The sequence below is a fragment of the Carcharhinus amblyrhynchos genome, chromosome 19, assembly GCF_965287045.1.
Source record: "Carcharhinus amblyrhynchos chromosome 19, sCarAmb.v2.hapA, whole genome shotgun sequence".
Lineage (NCBI taxonomy): Eukaryota > Metazoa > Chordata > Chondrichthyes > Carcharhiniformes > Carcharhinidae > Carcharhinus > Carcharhinus amblyrhynchos.
The window spans coordinates 35,014,522-35,037,946 of record NC_137342.1 but is presented as its reverse complement, the minus strand read 5'-3'; the positions used below and the strand labels follow the sequence as shown (position 1 = coordinate 35,037,946).

At 43.8% G+C, this 23,425-nt stretch overlaps 1 protein-coding gene across 1 annotated transcript in view; it reads right to left on the bottom strand.

Annotated features, from left to right (window-relative positions):
* The window catches only part of LOC145355451 (interferon regulatory factor 6-like), a 46,550-nt gene that overhangs the window by 6,325 nt on the left and 16,800 nt on the right, over positions 1-23,425 (bottom strand). Inside the window, exons 2-7 of the mRNA XM_080207573.1 lie at positions 13,673-13,873; positions 12,197-12,401; positions 8,260-8,294; positions 7,127-7,166; positions 2,205-2,495; positions 306-698 (exon numbers count right to left, since the gene is read on the bottom strand). Coding sequence (XP_080063699.1) covers positions 306-698; positions 2,205-2,495; positions 7,127-7,166; positions 8,260-8,294; positions 12,197-12,401; positions 13,673-13,849 — 1,141 coding nt within the window. The 5' untranslated portion in view covers positions 13,850-13,873. The remainder of the gene's footprint in view (positions 1-305; positions 699-2,204; positions 2,496-7,126; positions 7,167-8,259; positions 8,295-12,196; positions 12,402-13,672; positions 13,874-23,425) is intronic.

The following is a 23,425-nucleotide window of genomic DNA, read 5'->3' as shown; positions in this document are numbered from 1 at the left end:
TTTCTGTGTTTTCTGCATTACAACAATGACTAAACTTCAAAATAAGTATTGCATTGCTGGAAAGCTTTTGGACAACCCGGTGTGGGAAGAGCTGAATACAAAGATTTGTTTGGGAACATTCTTCTGAGATTGGGCCTGAATGAGTGATTTTTACATTGTATTTAATCACATTATACCTGAGCTGGGATTGCTTGATATAGATACTGTGCCCAAAATGGGAAACAGTCAATTGTCAGAACCACATCCCTGATCTTTTTCCAGACACACAAAATAAAACAATCATTCAAATCAATTGGTTAACTCACCACTGAGGAAGTTCTCCAAACTGAAGAGTTTGATCTTCTTCTCCCTCTCAAGGGGGTTAGGTCCTGGTGCTCCAACAGCGCAGGGCCCAGACCAGAACACTTTACACTGGCACAGGCGGATGGCATAAATATCCTGCCCATGGATCTCCAGGATCAAACCTCGGTCCATGACATCCAGCAAGTGATTGGTGTAAAATCGCTGCTTCTCATGAGAGACCTGGTCCGTGCTGGGGAACCGGACTTGCTCCAGGGTGATGGGTCCAAAGAGCTCCACTTGGTCTGGGATAGGGCCTAGGTCCCCATAGTACAGGCGGCAGCCATGAGGGTTGCTGACGGTGATTAACGATCCCATCTGTTTGCCCCGATAGTGGAACTTCACATCCAGGTCAGTCACTGTCCCAGAGGAAGAGACAGAACCTTGGTTAGACTACACTTGGAACCGTAAACAGTTCTGGTCTCCATATGATAACAAGATTAGAGGAGCACTGGAGAAAATGCAGAAAAGATTAATGTTACCAGAACTGAGAGGTTATATCCATCTGGAAAAAGTGAACAGGCTGAGGCTCTTCATACTTAAAAAGAGAAGGCTATGGGTTGACCTGATGAAGACCTTTAAGATAATGAACAGATTTGATAGGGTAGATGTGGAGATGTTTCCACTTTGGGGAGAGACCAGCCTATTGTCTATAAATACAATCTTGTCACTAATCTAATAGTGAATTCAAGATAAACGTCTCTACCCAGAGATTGATCAGAATGTGGAATCTGCAATGACAAGCGGTAGTCCACGCACATTGCATAGCATTCAAGGGGAAACTAGATTAATGCATGAAGAGAAAAGGTGTAGAAGGTTAAGCCTGTTTGGGTTAAGAAGGGTAGGAGGTGATTCATATGGAGCACGAATACTGATATGGATCAGTTAAGCCAAATGGCCCATTTCTGCGCTGTGAATGTTATGCAAAGAGAATGGCAGTGCTGGGGCGGATGGGGCTAATGCTGCAGGGGTCACAGCAACCAACATTTATGCAGTGTTCGCCATGGCTCTGTAGTTAGCCTCCTAGTCAGAATTAGTTTCAAGTCCCATTCCAGAAGCAAGATCAAAGCCCAGGCTGAGACTCACAGTAAAGTGAGGAAGTGCTGTCCTGTTGGATTTTAGATGAGACGTTAAAAGATCCCATAATACTATTTTAAAGAAGAGCAAGGAACCTTTTCCTGGTTTCTTGGTCAACATTTATCCATCAAATAACATCACTAAAAGAAAGCTTATCTGGTCATTTATCTCATTGCAATTTGAGATGCTGTGTGTAAATTGGGTGTTGCATTTCCTACATTACAATATAGAGGACACCTTAAAGTACTTTATTGTGTAGTGTTTTGGAACATTGAAATGGCAAAATGCACTACGTAATTGTGTCATTTCTTTTAGCTAGGGGAGAGGCTAAAATCCACAGGGGTAAACTCCTGTACAGCAGTTCAGCAAACACAGGATGAAATTCAACTGTGATATAAATAACTCTGCACTCTTAAAGCCTGAGAAACAAACTCATTTCAGTCACGGGCGGCACGGTGGCACAGTGGTTAGCACTGCTGCCTCACAGCGGCAGGGATCTGTGTTCAATTCCTGCCTTGGGTAACTGCTCGTGTGCAGTTTTCCTGTCTCCCCTTCATGGGTGGGATTACGTCAATCATTTGTCCTACTTCCGACTGGATATTCAGATTCCCTGCCTTCAATAAAACTGAATATCACGTATAATGGTTAGCCAGTGCAATAGTGCCATCCAAGTAAAATATCCACCCCCAAATGTTTTAAAGATCCGATGTTTGATTCTTAATGAATGTAAATCAGCAATATCCTTATGTTAGATGGAAGGAAAACAATGAAAAAAAACAGTAACTTACATGGCAAAGAGTTGATAAACATTTCAGATGTGGTCAGTGATGGGAACTGGTCCACTGGTTGTATCGGGAGAGGATTAAGAGCTCCTTGAGCGATTGGAGGGGCATTAGGCTGAAGGAGACCTCCATGAGCAAGATTGGGCTGAGAGAGTTCACTGTGATCAAGGTTTGCATGGGCAAGGTCCACTTGTGTTAGTGTCGGGTTAGCAAGTCCTCCATTCATGCAAGAATCAGGCACTGTAACTTCCTGTTTCGGCCACGTCTGCGTTGGGTATGGCGGCAGGCTGACATTCTCTGGCATAAATCAAAAAAAAAGAGGAAAAATAAAAGTGAAGACATTCTTCTTAAAAAGTAAGCTGAGGGACTCAATAGATCACTGGGTCCAGCACTGGCCTTAGTGTTTGATGGAACAGTGTTCAGGGAGCTTTAATCTGCATTTTATCCATGCTGTACCTGCCCAAAGTGTTTGTTGGGACAGTGCAGAGTCAGCTTTACTCTGTATCTAAACTGTGCTGTTCCTGGCCTGGCGGTTCTTGATGGACATGATGTGGGTATGTCGGCGTTGGACTGGCGTAAACACAGTAAAAAGTCTGACAACACCAGGTTTTAGTCCAACCTATTTATTTGATAATATACTCACAAGCTTTCAAGGGGACTGCCTCTTCGTCAGGTGAATGGAGAGTTCTGGCCTCAGACAGAGCATATAAAGCACAGACAGTTTAGAGATTACTGATTAAAATGCGAATCCTTACACCTAACCTGCTGTTCAAGACCTGAAGTGGCTGATAATGTGAGTGGAAGGAGCACTGATCACAGTTTAAAGAGATGTGTATTGTCTCCAGACAGTACAGTAAGTGAGGTTTTGCAAACCCAGGCAAGTCACGGGGGTTACAGATAGTGCGACATGAACCCAAGATCCCTGTTGAGATCGTCCTCATGTGTGCGGAACTTGGCTATCAGTCTCTGTTCAGCGACTCTGCGCTGTCGTGTGTCATGAAGGCCGCCTTGGAGAATGCTTACCCGAAGGTCAGAGGCTGAATGCCCGTGACCACTGAAGTGTTCGCCAACAGGAAGGGAACAGTCTTGCCTGGTGACTGTCGAGCGATGTTCATTCATCCGTTGTCGTAGCGTCTGCATGGTCTCCCCAATGTACCATGCTTCGGGACATCCTTTCTTGCAACGTATCAGGTAGACAATGTTGGCCGAGTTGCAAGAGTATTTACCATGTACCTGGTGGATGATATTCTCACGTGTGATGATGGTATCCGTGTCGATGATCCGGCATGTCTTGCAGAGGTTGCTGTGACAGGGTTGTGTGGTATTGTGGTCACTGTTCTCCTGAAGGCTGGGTAGTTTGCTGCGAACAATGGTCTGTTTGAGGTTGTGTGGTTGTCTGAAAGCAAGAAGTGGGGGTGTGGGGATAGCCCTGGAGAGATGTTCGTCTTCATCAATGATATGGTGAAGACTCCGGAGAAGATGTCGTAGCTTCTCCGCTCCGGGGAAGTACTGGACGACGAAGGGTACTCTGTCCACTGTGTCCTGTGTTTGCCTTCTGAGGAGATCGGTGCGGTTTTTCGCTGTGGCGCATCGGAACTGCCGATCTATGAGTCGAGCACCATATCCTGTTCTTACGAGGGCATCTTTCAGGGTCTGGAGGTGTCTGTCACGATCCTCCTCATCTGAGCAAATCCTGTGTATACGGCGGGCTTGTCCATAGGGAATAGCTTCTTTAACATGTTTAGGGTGGAAACTGGAGAAGTGCAGCATTGTGAGATTGTCTGTGGGCTTGCGTAAGAACAGGATATGGTGCTCGACTCATAGATCGGCAGTTCCGATGCGCCACAGCGAAAAACCGCACCGATCTCCTCAGAAGGCAAATACAGGACACAGTGGACAGAGTACCCTTCGTCGTCCAGTACTTCCCCGGAGCGGAGAAGCTACGACATCTTCTCCGGAGTCTTCAACATATCATTGATGAAGACGAACATCTCGCCAGGGCTATCCCCACACCCCCATTTCTTGCTTTCAGACAACCACATAACCTCAAACAGACCATTGTTCGCAGCAAACTACCCAGCCTTCAGGAGAACAGTGACCACAATACCACACAACCCTGTCACAGCAACCTCTGCAAGACATGCCGGATCATCGACACGGATACCATCATCACACGCGAGAATACCATCCACCAGGTACATGGTAAATACTCTTGCAACTCGGCCAACATTGTCTACCTGATACGTTGCAAGAAAGGATGTCCCGAAGCATGGTACATTGGGGAGACCATGCAGACGCTACGACAACGGATGAATGAACATCGCTCGACAGTCACCAGGCAAGACTGTTCCCTTCCTGTTGGCGAACACTTCAGTGGTCACGGGCATTCAGCCTCTGACCTTCGGGTAAGCATTCTCCAAGGCGGCCTTCATGACACACGACAGCGCAGAGTCGCTGAACAGAGACTGATAGCCAAGTTCCGCACACATGAGGACGGTCTCAACAGGGATCTTGGGTTCATGTCGCACTATCTGTAACCCCCGTGACTTGCCTGGGTTTGCAAAACCTCACTTACTGTACTGTCTGGAGACAATACACATCTCTTTAAACTGTGATCAGTGCTCCTTCCACTCACATTATCAGCCACTTCAGGTCTTGAACAGCAGGTTAGGTGTAAGTATTCGCATTTTAATCAGTAATCTCTAAACTGTCTGTGCTTTATATGCTCTGTCTGAGGCCAGAACTCTCCATTCACCTGACGAAGAGGCAGTCCCCTCGAAAGCTTGTGAGTATATTATCAAATAAATAGGTTGGACTAAAACCTGGTGTTGTCAGACTTTTTACTGGGTTCTTGATGGCACAGTGTAGCTTTAATCTGTACTGTAAGTGACCTGGGAGAGTTTGTTATTGATAGTAATCACACATTCAGTTAAGTCCATTATTCAGAACAGGCAGGTAGGAAAGAATTCCTCAACTGACATTCTGTCTTTGACTTAAGTGCACTGAACTCCATGCCTCAATGCCCCATCTGACTCAGTTTCAGCATCACTCCAGTCCAGAGCAAAGTTAAAAAAGCCAATTGTCAGCTGAGAAAAACAAAGCCTCTGGAGCAAATGTCACAGTTGTGAAACACAGTGGAAATAGACTCCTGGCCTGACTGCACAGCCTGGTATCCCTCATCAGGAAAAATGAGCGCATGCTGAGTAATCTTGAGGAACCTGTCATTGTGTAACTATATTCAAGAAGGGAGAATTAGTTTCCCTCAATGTGGATGGCCATAAAACAATAGATAAGGATCATGGGTGGAGGGGTGGACTGGTGGTGTTAAAATGGCAGCGCGGGCTTTTTGGGCCGAAGGGCCTGTTTCCCGGGCTGTTTTGTTCTTTGTTCTTTGAGACAGGTTCATTCCGCCAACTACACAGCAGTCTCCCACTGTTCTGCCATTGCAAAGATCCTCCTGAATTGCTTCCTCTTGGTTGTTGAAGAGCTTTTTTCTGGGGCTGCAGTGCAGTTTTCACTGATCACGAGGCAACACAAACACGACTTGTCACTGATCAGTAAATCCAAGAAAAATGCAAGGAACAGCACCAACATGGTCTTTCCCAATCTCACAAAAGCCATTGACTTTGTCGACAGTGAAAGCTTATGGAGTATTCTCCTCAAATTTGGCTGCTTTCTGAAATTTGTTGCTATCTTCTACCTACCACAATCTCACTCAACCCATGATCCTCACCAATGGAACCACCACAACTTAACAAATTACCCAAAGGTGGGAAGATCATTTACAGAACATTCAGAAAGTGTTCAGCCTGTGCTGCTTTCAATCCAAAACCAAAATCATTTAAACTTCTGTCACTGAACTTCAGTGTGCAGATGGTACTCGTGCACTCTCTCAGAAACTCCAGGTTATTGTCAACCTTTCCTGAAGCATTTGAGAAATAGACCTTTCACTAAACACCCAGAAACCTAAAGTCCTCTTCCAATATCCTCCCATAATACAACCCCCCTCCAGTCAATTAAGTTCAACGGTGAGATTACAAAGAACAAAGAACAACCCAGCACGGGAAACAGGCCCTTTGGCCCAACAAGCCCGCGCCGCCGCATCACCCTACACCTATTCTACCCTGCGTGTCTACGAATAGAACCCCTGACTTAGCCAGATTCAGGGGAGAATATTCAGGAGATTCTGGAAAATGTGGTCCATTTTCCATATCTTGGGAATTTCATCTCAATGAAGGCACACATATGATGTCCACCCCACCCTCCCACTGTGCTCCTATATGCTTCAAGACTGGGACAATCTACAGAAGACTGCTCAAAGCTCCAGAAAAGTATCACTGGTGGTGCATTAGCAAAATCCTCCAAATCCGGTGGCAAGGAAGGCAATCCAACAGCAATGTGCTCCCCCAAGCTAAAATGCCCAGCTAACCACTCAAAACTAGCTCTGCTGGGCAGGACGTATTTGTCCGCCTGACACGAGACTCCCTGAAGCAATTGCTCCATTCGGAACCTAGTAGCAGGAAACTCCAAGGAGGATAGCAGAAATATTTTAGGGATGTCCTCACAGCATCCCTGAAGAGGTGAAACACCCCCTTCAGCAGGGCACATGACTGATTAATATGTAGAAGATTCATTTGGAAAGGCACTGAATACATCGATAGACCTTTTTGGGAACTTGCAGATATGAAGTTGAAGCATTGGAGAGTGCATACAATACTCCCAACCCTCCAAGCACAAGCTGCCCTGCATTTGGCAGAGTCTGCAGATCATGCATTAGACTTCAGCCATCTCTGAACCCACTGAAAATAAACCATCCTAAATTACAAGGGACTTCTGAAGAAAAAGTAACCTGAATCCACACTAATTAATTCACTTCCCCATTCCCCTTGTCAAAAAACACAAAAGTAAATGATGAATCCCAATCTCACCTTCTAATGTCATTGATGGGAACAAATCTTGGAGTTGTGACTACAAAAAAAAAAGAAATAAATTGGTTACGGAGTTGAGCTCTGTTAAGATATTGTAAAATTTTACTTCGTAAAAAAATAAATTTGCAAATCACATCTGGTAATAGTTATCAGCAGTGCTGGTGCATTGGGCAGATGCAGCCCACACTGTGATCTGAAGGTGACTCATCATAAAAGCCCCAGCTTCTAAATATGCAAGAGTGATCTCTGGTGGGGTATTAATCGGACACAACGTTTGACGTCAATGTCTCTGGGATAGGAAATGCATCAAGATGGCCTTGTAGGAACAGGAAGAGGCCATTCAACAACTTGGGCCTGTTCCTGGCTGGTCTGATTTTCAACTTCATTTACCTGTCTTTGCTCCATATCCGAAAGACATGCTGCTTTGGTACATTGGCCATGCTGAATTCTCCCTCAGTGTACCCGAACAGGCGCCAGAGTATGGCAACTAGGGGATTTTCACAGTAATATCATTGCAATGTTAATGTAAGCCTACTTGTGACACTAATAAATAAACTTTAAAACAAAGTTTAATTATCTCTTGATAATCTTATCCAACAACAACCTATCAATCTCCATCTTGAAATCTCCAATCAACTCCCACCAGCTACATTCTTACAGAGTATTGTTCCAGATTTCTATATTGTGAGAAGATTCCACGCTTAAATATCCTAGCTCTAATTTTAAGGTTATGCCTCACTGTTCTGCTGTCTCTTACCAGAAGGTGTCATTCCTCTGATTTACTCTACTCGACCCATTTGTCACTTTAGACACCTCTTGACCTTCTAACTCAAGGGAACATCAAAAAATCCTATGTTCATCATTTAATCCTATAAAATTAAAATTTGAGGTAGTTTCAGGGAAAGGTTAAGCCCCAGAGGCAGAGCCTGTTGAGGTCAGAAGTTTTCTTCCTCCAAGAGGCCCTGCTTACTAGACAGTAGTGTTTCAAATTGCAGGCTGAATTTGGCAGAATGCCAATTTTTATTGGGTGGACACGCAAAATACAGAACCTTACAGCACAGAAGGAGACGGTTCAGCCTTTCGTGATTGAGCTGGTACTTTGAGAGAGTGGTTAAAACCATTGACACACTTACCTCCTCATCATCATCCAATTCATAGTCTACGTTCTCTGAGAGAAAGAGAAAGACATATGAGATAATAATTGAGGGAATAGTGGATTTAATCACTCATTCTGGGAAAGAATTTGAATTCTAACGAAGGGTCTGGTTTATAATGGCTGGCCAGTCTGTTCCCCACTATTGTGTATTTCCAGAATTTGCAGTTTGCCTTTCCTTTCCACTCCATGCCCGCCCCACCAAAAAAACTGTTTTTACAAAAACCTTTGCATGTAGGATTCAATTTTGGGAAAGATGAAGATGGTACAACCTTTAGCCCCAGGTAGCAAGCGAGTACTATAACACTTCCTCCATAAAACAATGCAAATGCTGAACCAGGGAATTGATTCAGGGCAGAGTTCTACAGGAAGAAAATAAATTTACACAGCAAGTTGTTATGATCTGGAATGAGCTGCCTGCAAGCATGGTGGAACACATCGTAGTGCGCAAGGATATTTTGGCCCTGGAGGGAGTGCAGAGGAGGTTTACTAGGCTGATACCGGAGTTGAGGGGATTGAGCTATGAGGAGAGGCTGAATAAACTAGGCTTGTACTCGCTAGAGTTTAGAAGAATGAGGGGAGATCTCATTGAGACGTATAAGATGATGAATGGGATGGATAGGATTGAGGTGGAGAGACTCTTCCCGCTCAAAAAAGACAGTAGGACTAGGGGGCACAGCCTCAAGATAAAGGGGAGGCGGTTTAGAACGGAGTTGAGGAGGAACTTCTTCACTCAAAGGGTGGTGAATCTCTGGAATTCTCTGCCTGTTGAAGTGGTGGAGGCTGCCTCGCTAAATATTTTTAAGAAGCGGGTTGATGGGTTCTTGATAAGAGAGGGGATTAAGGGTTATGGGGAGAGGGCGGGAAAGTGGAACTGAGCCACAACAGATCAGCCATGATCTTATTGAATGGCGGGGCAGGCTCGAAGGGCTAGATGGCCTACTCCTGCTCCTATTTCTTATGTTCTTACGTTAATAGTATCTTTTCAATATGTTTAGCATACACATACATACTTGAGATATAAGATTCTGACACTGATATTGTACATCAGGTCACTCAGCAACAGGGATATAAGTCAGACATGTAGCAGAGATAGCTATCCTATGAGATTGACATTGGTGATTGCTGATAGCACAAAACAGGCTGAAGAGATGCTGTAAAGACTGCATTGTCTGACATCCCCACTTCAGCAATTGATATTTGCTCTGAACTTCAACCGTGTGCACACAGGATAGGTAACTGGGTAATGAAATTACCTCAGATAGGGTCCCATAGGCAGGAATTTGGGATTGTGGAGTCACTGGCACATCACTTGGGACAGAGAGTATGCAGGAAGGAGGGGGAGAGCATGAAGAAGCGAGAGGGAAGATAATTCATACAAAGTAAGGGAATGCTCAATAAACGTGAAGATATTGAAATAGATTAAGGAAAGCATATCCACAGATTCTTAAAGCTGGCAGGATAGGTGGTCAAGGTGATCAAGAAAACATGGAATGCTTTCCGTTATTGGGTGAGGTACTGAATGCAAATACAGGGATGTAATATTGGAACTGTATAAAATGCTGGTTAGGCCACAGCTGGAATTTTGATAGAGTTCTGGTCACCGCATTTCAGGAATGACAAATACTCTGGGGAGAGTGCAGAGGAGATTTACAAAAACATTGCCAGAGCTTGGAAACTGCAGTTACGAGGGGAGTTGTTTTCCTTGGAACAGAGGAGTCTAAGGGGTGACCTAATTGAGGTGTACAACATTTTGAGAGGGCTAGTCAGGGTAGACAGGAAAGACTTGTTTCCCCTAACTGAGGGGTCAATTATCATGGACATTGATTTAATAGGAATAGTCAAAAAGATTAGTGGGGGGACATGAATTTTACGGAATGAGGATGCGAGAGAGAGGGGGCAGGGGCAGGGGAAGGGGAGTGAAGAGGGGGGAACAGGAGGGAGGAGAAGAACATAAGAACATAAGAAATAGGAGCAGGAGTAGGCCATCCAGCCCTTCGAGCCTGCCCCGCCATTCAATAAGATCATGGCTGATCTGTCGCTGCTCAGTTCCACTTTCCCGCCCTCTCCCCATAACCCTTAATCCCCTCTCCTATCAAAAACCCATCAACCCGCGTCTTAAAAATATTTAGCGAGGCAGCCTCCACCACTTCAACGGGCAGAGAATTCCAGAGAAGGAAAGAGAAGGGCTAGAAAGAAAAGAAAGAAAGAGAGATAAGACAGTGCGTAATGTATCAGCTGTTTGGCTGAGAGTTTAGGAGGCCATTAATTCTGTGCAACTTATTATTCCTTCAGAAATCGAAAATCTCCCCATCACCATGTCTAACTGTATCTTGAATCACCTCAGCATTTCTCTCACCCCTCCTGTACCCACAGTCCATATCAGGCAATAAATCACTTGACTTGATTCCAGATATCATCTGAACTTACATCTTCCAGCTTTTACTGAAAATGGCCCAATCTCTATTGATTTTAAATGGAATGAAAGCTAAGTGAGTTTGACATGTGCAAGTGATTTGCCACAAAGGTGAACATTTATCTCTCTCAATGTATTTTGTTTCTTTCCCCCTGGGATGTGGGAGTCATTGACAAGCAGAAATTTATTGCCTAGGAACACTGGTGCTCTTGAGAGTCAAACTCAAAATCTGGAACTCGAATCACACAGAGGCTGGTCTGTTTGTGAATGGCTCTCTGAGGAACCAATTGGGCTTTCACAATAATCTGGCTGCTTCATTGTTTTCTAGCTACAGCCCACAGCTAACAACATTTATTGAATTCTTCATTACCATTCGCCATGATATGACTTACAAGTTAGCATCTCTACAGGATAAAGAACTCTGAGGAAATAAAAAGGGCCAACGAGGGTGGGGCAGTGCTGGCAAGATTGGTGGGTGGTGGGTGTTGGTAGATCCGAAGACTGGGATGGCAGGTGTTCTATTGAAACCGCAGACTCAGGGAGGTGGGGTGCTGGGGACCCCAGAGGCTGCAAAGAGGGTGGGAGATTGCTGGAAAGATTGGCAAGTTGGGGTGGGAGGTTGCTAGGCTCCTCATAGCATAACTTTACTCAGTCTGTCTCCATGAGCTGCCCCCTAAGTGCTCCATGCTGCTCCCCAACACACAAAAACACAGACACTGCTCCCCAACTCCCTTATTCTCATACACACAGTAGCTCCTCTTTCCAAACCTACCCTTGCTGGGGCTGCCACTCCACTGTTGCCAAGGATTTGAGACTGATTGACACTGTATCCAACACTCAGGCTGCACCATTACTCCCGAAGCCCACCCTACCGCCATCCTGAGACTCAAGCTGTTACTCAATCTCCCTCGACAGCTTGGGGTGGCTGGACCCTCCATAAGGAAAAAAACAGTTTGGATTAATATCCTTATTCCCTCGTTTTGCCGTTTTTTTCCTTCTGGGAGACCATCCCATAACATTCGGAGACTCCTCCGCTTAGCCCGCTCCTCCTCCAGGCACCGTGGTTCCAGTCCAACTCCAGGTAACTTCCTGATGGCCACGTGGGTGGACATTGCACATTGTTAAATATCAGAGAATAATGGGCAGCAACAAGGGGAAGCTCTCAAACTCTCCCAGTCGCTGCCACAGAAAGACCAAAACAAATGGCATTCCCAATTGAAAGGTATTGGACAATTGGCTGAATTACAGGACGATCCTGTAATATACAGAATGGTTGGTCACCCTGATTCTCTAGCTGCTGGTCCAATAACAAAAAACACCAGGTGAGCTGTAATTACACATCATCCATCACAAACCTTTCTACTAATGCTGGGGAGGTGAGTGAGAAAAGGTCAACATCTGGGACAAAAGAATTATCATTTGCCTTACGTTTGGGGCTGGAATGAAACTAAGAGGGTTGGAAGGGCCTGAGCGAGATTCTGGGATTTTACGTAGCCCCTACCTGGAGTGATGTTTCCCCCCGTGGACTGCTGAAGGTCACACACTTGGTAGATCTTGTATGGCTGCATGGGGGTCACCTTGGTTCCATCGTAAATCAGTTTGAATTCCCGGCTCTTGTTGAGGGCACAGCGAAGGTTTGCTTTCCACTTGGCAGGATCTGGCCCATCAACCCCTTGGTGATATTTGCCCGTCTCCACTGCCCAAGCCTGATATGAAAAGAACACAATCACTAAAGAAAAACAAAATAATTACAACTTGCCCATCAGCTTGATTCTGCATTAACACTCTTGTCTCTAAGCTTCTCTTAAGATCTCCTCTTAGGAGCTATTTCTTTCTGATTGTCAGAAGTGTCATCTTTCAGATGAGATATTAAACATTCCTCAGGAAGATGCAATTGAGCCCACAGTACTATCTTGAGGGCGTTCTCTCTGTTCCAGGAAATATTTATCCTTTGAATAGTACCACAAAAACACAATCATCATATTGCTGTTTGCTGGGGGGGCGGTTTGCTCTGTCCAACTTGGCTATCGCTTTCTTTACTTTACAATAGTGACAACAGTGCAAACCCCTCCCCTCTCCAGCTGTATTTATTTATTTCTTCACATATTGGAACATGTAGCAAAACATCTCCAAGGGGCGGGATTTTCCGACCATGCTCGCCCGAAATCGGAAAATCCCACCCGAGATCAACGGACCTTTCCACAGTCCACCCCTTGCCTGCTGTGATTCCCATGACAGGCGGTATGTGAAAATTCATCCCAAGGTGTTTCAGTGGTTGAGCAGAGTGCAAGGAGATTTAAATACCAATGGGAATTGGGGAAAATTTAAGGGGGTGGGGGAACTAAAGGTGAGATCACAGAGGTCTGTCCAAACTGAAAGTGAGATTTTAGTTCTTCTTACGTTTGCAATCTCATCTTTTGTAATTGCTCATGTGTTTATGTGTGAAGACTTCACGTTCTATGTTAAAGGTGTTTCTTAAAATCCTGGAATTCCCACCTTAACAGCACTGTGCATGTATCTACAGCACATAGATTGCAGGATTCAAGAAGGCAGTTCATCACCACTCTCCTGATGGCAACTCGAGATCAGCACTAAATGCTGTCTTTGCTATTGATTCACACATCCCAATGAACAAATAAGAAAGCATTTAAAATTGCTTGTAGATTACTCTACCTGCCCAGTCCAGAGTCCTAGAAGAACAATTTTAACCTAACCCACCTATCAGAGAAACAAATGAGGTTGGACGTAACGTTGGTTGTATACTACACCTGGTTTTAATCTTCATTAAAGTCAATGGGAATAGACATTGGGTGATGTATAAAACCAACCTCCCACCCAGTGTGCTGGTTTCATGTCCAGTAAGTTGTCATTTCAGCTGTGAGTCTTTTCATTAGATGGGCACATTGGGGGAAGAATAAATTATAGCAAAATGGTTCAGCACATAGCTAACAGGAGCTATCAGAGTTATCCACTTTACCTTGAAGATAGTGTTGTCATCATCCTGAGTAGGAATATGCCTGGTGGCATGCCGCCATGGGATCTGAAAATGTTTCCGCTGGTCGTCCAGCCACTGAAGCCCAGGATAGTGCCCACTGTCCACTTGTGCCAAGAGCCACGGTTTCAAGCGAATCCTCCGTGGCTGCATGGCCATCATTTTAAACTCCTTGGAACTCCTGAGCTGAAACCAGTGAAGACAATGACACTGAATATTACGCGAACATTTACAGCAACAACTTGCATTTATACTTTAGTTAGGAAATGTTCCCCCTAATTCTTCTATGTTGCATGCAGTCTGTTTATCACACTGCTCAGTACATTCCAGATTCTAGCAAGGGTGTCATAGAAGAAACATTTCTTTTAAAACAGTAAAACACCAACAAGTGATGTGGAGATAACAGTGTTGGATTGGGGTGAGCACAGTAAGAATTCTCACAATACCAGGTTAAAGTCCACATGATGAAGGAGTAGTACTCCAAAAGCTCACGATATTGTTAGACTTTAACCTGGTGTTGTGAGACTTGGTAAAAAGTCTGACAACACCAGGTTTTAGTCCAACCGATTTATTTGATAATAGACTCACAAGCTTTCGAGGTTTCCCTCTTCGTCACCTCGAAAGCTTGTGAGCCTATTATCAAATAAATCGGTTGGACTAAAACCTGGTGTTGTCAGACTTTTTACTGTGTTTACGCCAGTCCAACGCTGGCATACCCACATCATGACGTTGTGAGACTTCTTACTGTACCCACTAACAAGTGCTTCACAGGAACATTGAGAGAAAATCTGACATCTAGCCACATAAGGAGATATTAGGACCAGTTGCCAAAAGCTTGACCAAAGCAGTAGAATTTAAGGAGTTGTCTTCAAATCAGAAAATGTCTAGGGTGGAGATTCCAGAGTTTAAGGCCTGGGCTGCTGTGGGCATAGCCGTTAATGATAGATCAAAGGGAATTGGGAATGTGCAAGAAACCAGAACTGTAGGAACTCAGAGATCTCAGACAGTTGTAGGATTGGAGATCACTGATATAGAACATAGAACATAGAACACTACAGCACAAACAGGCCCTTCGGCCCACAAGTTGCGCCGATCACATCACCTACCAACCTACAGACCTATCTATAACCCTCAATCTCATTAAACCCCATATACTCATCCAGAAGTCTTTTAAAAGACCCCAGCGAGTTCGCCTCCACCACCACTGACGGCAGCCGATTCCATTCACTCACCACCCTCTGAGTGAAAAACTTACCCCTAACATCACTTCTGAACCTCCCTCCCCGCACCTTAAATCTGTGTCCTCTCGTAGCGACCATTTCAAACCGGGGAAATAGCCTCTGAGAGTCCACCCTATCTATTCCTCTCAACATTTTGTAAACTTCTATCAGGTCGCCTCTCAACCTTCGTCTCTCCAGGGAAAAGAGTCCCAGCTCCCTCAACCTAACTTCATAAGGCATGCCTCCCAGTCCAGGCAACATCCTTGTAAATCTCCTCTGCACCCTTTCAATAGCTTCTACATCTTTCCTATAGTGAGGTGACCAGAACTGCGCACAATACTCCAAATGAGGCCTGACAAGGGTCTTATAAAGTTCCAGCATTACCTCCCGACTCCTAAACTCAATCCCTCGATTAATGAAGGCCAGTACACCATACGCCTTCTTGACCACCTCCTCCACCTGCGAGGCCGATTTAAGAGTCCTGTGGACCCGGACCCCAAGATCCTTCTGCTCCTCAACACTACTCAGACTTCTGCCCTTGATAGTGTACTCGTTCATCTCGTTGGTTCTGCCAAAATGGACGACTACACATTTATCCGCGTTGAAGTCCATCTGCCACTTCTCCGCCCAGTCCTGCATCCTATCTATGTCCTGCTGCAACTTTTGCCATCCTTCCAGATCATCCACAACACCACCGACCTTCGTGTCGTGATATGCCACTTGAAACTCTTTTTCTTTTCAAATACAGAACAAATCTTTAAAAGGAAGTAACAGCTGCTTATGCAATGATTCAGATGGTCTAAAAATGAAAACAGCATTTACTCAGAGGAAATTTTTTCATGGCAAAACAGAAAACTTTGGAAATTCCTTCAATTTCAAATTGATAAAAGTAGAACCTGTCTGTAAACACCCAGTTTGAATAATCTTTCTATCTCAAACTTTCATTTTTGCTCCACCCCAAGAGAATTAAATCGTACTTCTCTTTTTTTAAAAACGAAACTGGCATTTTCCGTTTAGCAATCTGGGTGATGGCTACAGCACAGGATACCAATGAGAAGCCAGGACAAGGAGGAGTTGGGGATTACAAAATAATATGCATTATACAACACTTCCTGATTTTTCTCAGAAACATCCCAAAAGTGTTTCAAATGTCATGTATTTCAAGGGTGTTTAGCCTGCACATAAGCAATGTTCCCAATCTCATGTGTCTGACTTGTTCCCATATGCTTTTATACCTCTTCCCTTCAAATATTTGCCTATTCTGTTCTTAAATATTTTTACATTCTCTGTTTCAATCACTAACCATGATATGTACAAGTAGATTCCTCCTACATTTAATCTTAATGTCTATGTCTCCTCGTTCCAGACCACTCAATCACTGGAAGGAGTTTCTTTCTACCAATCCTTCATAATTTTAAATATCTTTATCAAATTACCCTCTACACTCCTTTGGATCAGCAGAAATAGGCCCCAATTCCTCGAGTGGTTCTTTGTATTTCATCATGTCAAGTAGCATGCTTTTTGAAACAAAAAACATACAATGCCGGAAATATTCAGCAGATTTGGTAGTATCTGTGGGGAGAGAGCTGAATATTTCCAACATTTTCTGCTTTTGGTTTAGCATTCCAGTATCTGTAATATTTTGGGTCTTTATATTCAACATCTCATGCCAACCCCAGTATAATTTGCTTATTTTATAATTTTATTCATTTCAAATGTTGCTTTAAATTTTCTGTGAACCTGAATCTGCAATTTTCTCCCTACTTCACATCACCCAGCCTTCCCCATTCAAAAGTGTTTTTTTTCCAATTCATTCATCGGACATGGGCATTGCTAGCTGACCAACATTTACTGCCCATCCCTAGCACATAGACCAGACCTGGTAAGGACTGCAGATTTCCTTCTCCATAAGGACATTTGTGACTCAGTTGGGTTTATCTAACAATTGGCAATGGTTTCATGGTCATCAATACATTCTTAATTCCAAATATTTTTTATTGAATTCAAATTCCACCAAATGCCATGGCGGAATTCAAACCCAGGATCCCAGAACATTAGCAGAGTTTCTGGATTAATAGTCTAGTGATAACACCACTAGGCCATCACCTCCCCTAACGTTGTGTTTACTGACCCATCTGTCACGTTTTGCTCATTCTGCCATCTTGTCGATATCATTTTGCTGCTTTCTTTGATCCTCAGGGTTATTTACCCATTTTACTGCAATCTGCAAATTTGAACAATCCATTTGACCAAAATCCAAACCAGTAACTCACACTGTGAACTGAAGAAACCTGAAAACACAACCTTCTGGGATTTGTTTCCTCCCCTCTAACAATCTCTTTAATTTTCTACACTCAATCTTTCAGAAACAGTTCTTGAAGTCTATGTTAAGAGATTTAAAGATTCCGCACTTCTTTCTGCTTGTTTAATCTATAACTACATGGAATAACACTACATCCCTTCTGGAAAGTGAGTCTTAGATTGACTACTTTCCATTTCTCTAGTATACCTCCACTCAATAGAAGTGAGCATTTTTTTTTGTTCATTCATGGGATGTGGGTATCTTTTATTGCCTATTTCTAATTGAATTAAGTGACTTGCTAGGCCATTTCAGAGGGTATTTGGAACCAACCATAATCACTTTGGTCTGGAGTCACATGCAGTGACAGACCAAGTAAAGACAGCAGACTTACTTCCCTAAAGGACATTTGCAAACCAAATGGGATTTTACAACAATCAATAATGGTTTCATAGCCATCATTAGACATTTTCCAATTCCAGCTTTTATTGGATTCAAACTTCACCATTTAATGGGATTTGAACCCAGGGTTGCTCGAGCGTTACCCCGGTCTCTGATTACTAGAACGGTGACAATAGTAATATGTCACTGCCTCTCCTCAATATAATGTCTAGGGCCTGTACTACTTTTTCTCCCTTTCTCTCAGATTCTTTGGGTGTTTCACATCAGGTGTTAGCAAAGTGGCTTCCTTTAGCTTCACAAATTTGCTTAATACTCTGCTCTTATTATATTAATTGATTAAAGGCAAGATTAGAAATAAAGACTTTTCTTCTGCCCAGTGTCTTCCCTTTCAAATAAAAAAAACTGAATTGCACCAACTGTCATTCAGGTAAATGTTGTATTTACCTCACAGTTCCCACAAAGGGGAAATAATGGCCTAGTGGTATTATTGCTAGATTATTAATCCAGCAATTTAGCTAATGTTCTGGGGACCTGGGTTTGAATCCCACCATGGCAGATGGTGGAATTTAAATTCAATAAAAAAAAAATTTGGACTTAAGAATCTATTGATGACTATGAAACCATTGTCAATTGTCAGAAAAAACCGATGTGGTTCACTAACATTTAAGAAAAACTTGGACAGGTACATGGATGAGAGGGGTGTGGACGGATATGGTCCAGGTGCAGATCAGTGGGACTAGGCAGGAAAATGGTTCAGCAGGGCCAAATGGCCTGTTTCTGTGCTGTAATGTTCTATGGTTCTAATATCCTTTAAGGAAATCTACCATCCTTCCCTGGTCTGGCCTACATGTGACTCCAGAGCCACAGTAATGTGGTTGACTCTCAACAGCCTTGTAAAATGGCAAACCCTTTAGTTCAAGGGCATCTAGGGATGGGCAATAAATGCTGGCCAGCCAGCAATGCCCATGTCCCATGAATGAATAATAAAAAAAAAATCAATAACATATTAATGTGTTTTTAGTGGTGTGCCCAAGGAAGGAATGTTGTCCAAGACTCCAAGGAGTACTCACTGTTCTTCCTAACGTAATCCCATTGAATCCATCTCAACCACTAGAACAGGTAGATGACGCTTTAATTTAACACCTTATCCAAAGACCTCAGACAATGCCCTGTGGTGTAATTCTAAGAGTCAAACTTGAACACACAATGCTCTAACTCAGCTGGGAGTGCTACCAACTCAACTGACTGATGAGAGAGGGGTAAGTAAAGAGAGAGAAAAGGTAAATAAAGAAAGAGAGAGAAATAAGAGACGTGAAGAACAGTGCAGGATAATGAAGCATCAATCTGGCTCTTAGTAGTGTCTGCAAGAGTTTATTTAAAGTTTATTTATTTATCAGTCACAAGTAAAGCTTACAATAACACTGCAATAAAGTTATTGTGAAATTCCACCAGTAGCCACACTCTGGTGGATGTTCGGGTCAATGCACCTAACCAGCACATCTTTCAGACTATGGGAGGAAACTGGAGCACCCAGAGGAAACCCACGCAGACACAGGGAGAACATGCAAACTCCACGCAGACAGTGACCCAAGCCAGGAATCAAATCCGGGTCCCTGACGCTGTGAGGCAGCAGTCCTAACTACTGTGCCGCCAATGATTGTTTGCCAAACTAGCTGGGAAGGGTTAATACTACGAGTATGGTAGGCTTCAGGAAGAAAAGACAGACAAAATGGACAGACTCATGGTAGATAAAATTAGCATGAAGAACAATGTAGTGATATATTTTGATAGGAAAAATTAGGAGACGCAATAAAAATTATAGTACAGTTTTTAAAGGTGGAACAGAAACAGAAACCTGGGGGTGTATGTACAAAAATCAATGAAAATGGCAGAACAAATTCAGATGGTTGTTAAAAAAAACACATGGGATCTTTGACTTTGTAGAGGAATAGGGTACAAGTATAAGTAAGTTCTGCGAATCCTTTATAAAATTGGTCAAACCTCAGTTGTAGTATTTGGTTCTGGGCACCATGTTTAGAATGTCAATGCTTTAATGAGGGTATAGCAGAGATTTACTAGAATGGTACTGTGCATGACAGACAAGAGAAACTGCATTGTTCTCCTTAGAACAGAGGTTAGCAGAAAATTTGACAGAGGTGTACAAAAATCACATCAATGATTTTTGATATATAAATAAGATAAACTGTTATCAGTGGCAGAATGTCAGCAACAGAGGGTACAGATTTACAGCTTTAAGATGACTGGCAAAATAACCAGTGGTAGCATGAAGAAACTTCCAGCCAATTGTGATCTGGATCCCACTGCCTGGAAAGATAGTCAAAAAAGATTTGTTAGTAATATTTAAAAATGAATTGAATAAATAATTGAAGTGGTAATTTACAGAACTATGAGGAAAGCCTGGAGGATTCTGAATAATTGGATAACTCTAACAAAGATCTGCCATAAGTATGATGGGCCGAATGACTACCATCTGACCTGTATAATTTAATGTTCAGATCAGTTCACTAATGTGAGGGGAACCTGCTACCTTCTCTCTGGACTGGTCTATATGTTTCCTAGCTTGCTTTACATGGTTGACCTGTTTCCCTACATCATAGGAACATTTCTGTTACAAAACATGTCCATCTGTGTTGTGCTTTTAAGGGACAGCGCAAGATAATGAAAGGTGCAATAGAAATGCAAGCCTTGCTTTTTTAAACAATATTCCCATTTTCATTAAACTCAATCACAAAGATTTCACTTGTAACACATTAGGTAGGCCTATTTCTGCCACCTCACAGCACCAAGGACCTGGGTTCAATTCCAGCCTTGGGTGATTGTGTGTGTGGAGTTTACATGTTCTCCCCATGTCTGTGTGGATTTCCTCTGGGTGCTCTGATTTCCTCCCACAGTCTAAAAGTTCATTGGTCAAGCTAAGTTACCTCTTAGTTTTCAAAGATGTGTAGGTTAGGTGGATTAACATGGTAAATGTCTGGGTTACGGGAATAGGGTAGAGGAGACAGCCTGGATGGGGTGCTCTTTCGGATAGTATGTTTGAATTAATTAGTTCATTACATACATTTACTGTCCATTCCTTACAGTGGGCAAATGATAATTAGCACCAACAGACTCTCTATAACTGGTGGAGATCCACTTGTGGCTTTTCTAGTGTCCTGCATATCCTCCAAACAGAAACAAATCCATCACCTGTGTCTTGGATGACTCCTCCCATAGTCACAGATCCTTGCATTTGCACCATGACTTATCATAGGCGAAGGACAAAAAGGACATATTGCTCCCTTTCTTATTTTAAAAAAAATGACTCATTTGGGCTTCTGTCAGCAATGGTTATGTGTAACTGAGTCAAACAGATTCCTAATCTATGGCCAGTTATGAGATCTTAGGCTGATTGGCAGAAGGATAGCCTAATGCTGAGGATGGGCAATTCCTGCACTTTATAAAGTGACCATGCCTGGTAGAAGCTTGTGTTTGTTGAAGACAGAATCAGGATTCATTGTGATGTCTCCAAGGTTCAGCAGTTGAGAGGAATTATTGAGTGCTAGTTTAATATTAGTCAGGGCACGGTCATTACCTTCTCCCAGATCCAGTCCAAGATGGGCTTGCTTTGCTGTGAGTATATTGCAATCTTTGCCTGATCAGACATTGCTAGTAAGACATTTTATTCCCAGCTAACAGAATCACTCTGATGAGCATAAAGAGAGATCCAGCGAGGTAACTCCAGGCAAATGGCTTCATGCCTGATATATTTTTAGATGTAAAGAGTTGGATTAATCAACAGCTCATTCATCAGATGTGACTCATGTCAAACTGAAAAGTTTCTCTGTCAACATAATGGGAAGATCATGTTCAATGTGTGCTGCTCCTCTCTGCTGAGGCAGTTACACCCATGCCAGCCAGTACCTTGTCAAAGGGGCTATTATTCATTGCTCTGCCATTGGGTCAGCAATCCATTCAACTGTTGGAGCACCACAATTATTTCCCATTTTGTCCAATATGTAGAGACTTAAGAACATAATCTAACAGTTCAGTACTGAGCAAATACTGCACTGTTAGGGACATCCAAGACAATGGATCAATGATCTTTCTTCCCAAGGATTATCCCACAATACAATTAGTCACAAAGGAAATGGCCCCATCACTTGAAACCTTCAAGATCCATTTTTAGATTATTTCCATTTAAAAGTTTTCATTATCAGGACTACCATCTCAGAAGAGTCACACAGACTTGAAATGTTCACTGGGATTTTTTTCCCTGTATTTTACGAGTGTGAGGGCAGTATGTTGTTCCCAATGTAGGATGTGGGAGGTCCTGGAGGCTGCTGGCCTCCTAGACGTCCATATCTGTGCTGGGTGTGTTGAGCTGCGGTTCCTAAGGGACCGTGTTAGGGAACTAGAATTGCAGCTCAAAGATCTTCGTCTGGTTAGAGAAAATGAGGAGGTGATTCACAGGAGCTACCGGCAGGTGGTCACACTGGGGCCAAGGGAGGAAGGCAAGTGGGTAACAGTCAGGAAGGGGAAAGCTCAGGTGATAGAGAGCACCCTGGTGGATGTGCCCCTTCATAATAAGTACTCCTGTCTGAGTACTGCTGGAGGGGACAGCTCACCTGGGGGAAGCAGCTGTGGCCGTGTCTCTGGAGCTGAGCCCGACCCAGTAGGAAGGCAGTGTTAACAGGGGACTCTATAGTGAGGGCAGACAGGTGTTTTTGCGGACGCAGACAGGAGTCTTGGATGGTGGTTTGCCTCCCTGGTGCTGGGATCCGGGATGTCTCTGGACGTGTCCCAGAAATCCTGAAGGGGGAGGGAGAGGAGCCAGAGGTCATGGTACATATAGGTGCTGCTGACATAGGTAGGAAGAGGGAAGGGGTCATGACAAGAGAATATAGGGAATTAGGTAGACAGCTAAGAAAGAGGAACACAAAGGTAGTAGTCTTGGGATTGCTGCCTACGCCGTGGGAGAGTGAGAACAGGAATGGAATGAGGTGGAGGATGAATGCGTGGCTGAGGGACTGGAACAGGGGGCAGGGATTCTGGTTCCTGGATCTTTGAGACCTCATTAGGGGCAGGTGTGACCTGTACAATAAAGACAGGTGGCACTTGAATCCCAGGAGGACCAATATCTTGGCGGAAAGATTGGCTAGGGCTACTGGGGGGACTTTAAACTAGAAAGGTTGGGGAGAGGGAATCGAGATGAGGTGACTGAGAGTGAGGAGGTTAGCTCCCAAGTAGAGAAGGACTGTAGACAGTATAAGAGGGAGGATAGATGGGTGATTGAGAAGGGGAGCGCCCAGACCAAAGGTCTGAGGTGTCTCTACTTTAACGCCAGGAGTGTAGTGAATAAAGTGGATGAGCTTAGAGCATGGATTGCTGCTTGGGAATGCCATGTGGTGGCCATTACAGAGACTTGGATGTCTCAGGGACAGGACTGGATACTTCAGGTGTCGGGATTCAGGTGTTTCAGGAAGGACAGGGAGGGAGGCAAAAGAGTGGCACTGTTGATCAGGGATAGTGTCACGGCTGTGGAGAAGATGGACGCCATGGAGGGATTGTCTACGGAGTCTCTGTGGGTGGAAGTTAGGAACAGCAAGGGGTCGGTAACTTTGCTGGGTGTTTTCTATAGGCCGCCCAATAGTAATAGGGATATTGAGGTGCAGATAGGGAAACAGATCCTAGAGAGATGTAGGAATAACAGTTGTCGTGATGGGAGACTTTAATTTCCCAAACATCGACTGGAATATCCCTAGGGTAAGGGGATTGGATGGGCAGGAGTTTGTTAGGCGTGTTCAGGAGGGTTTCCTG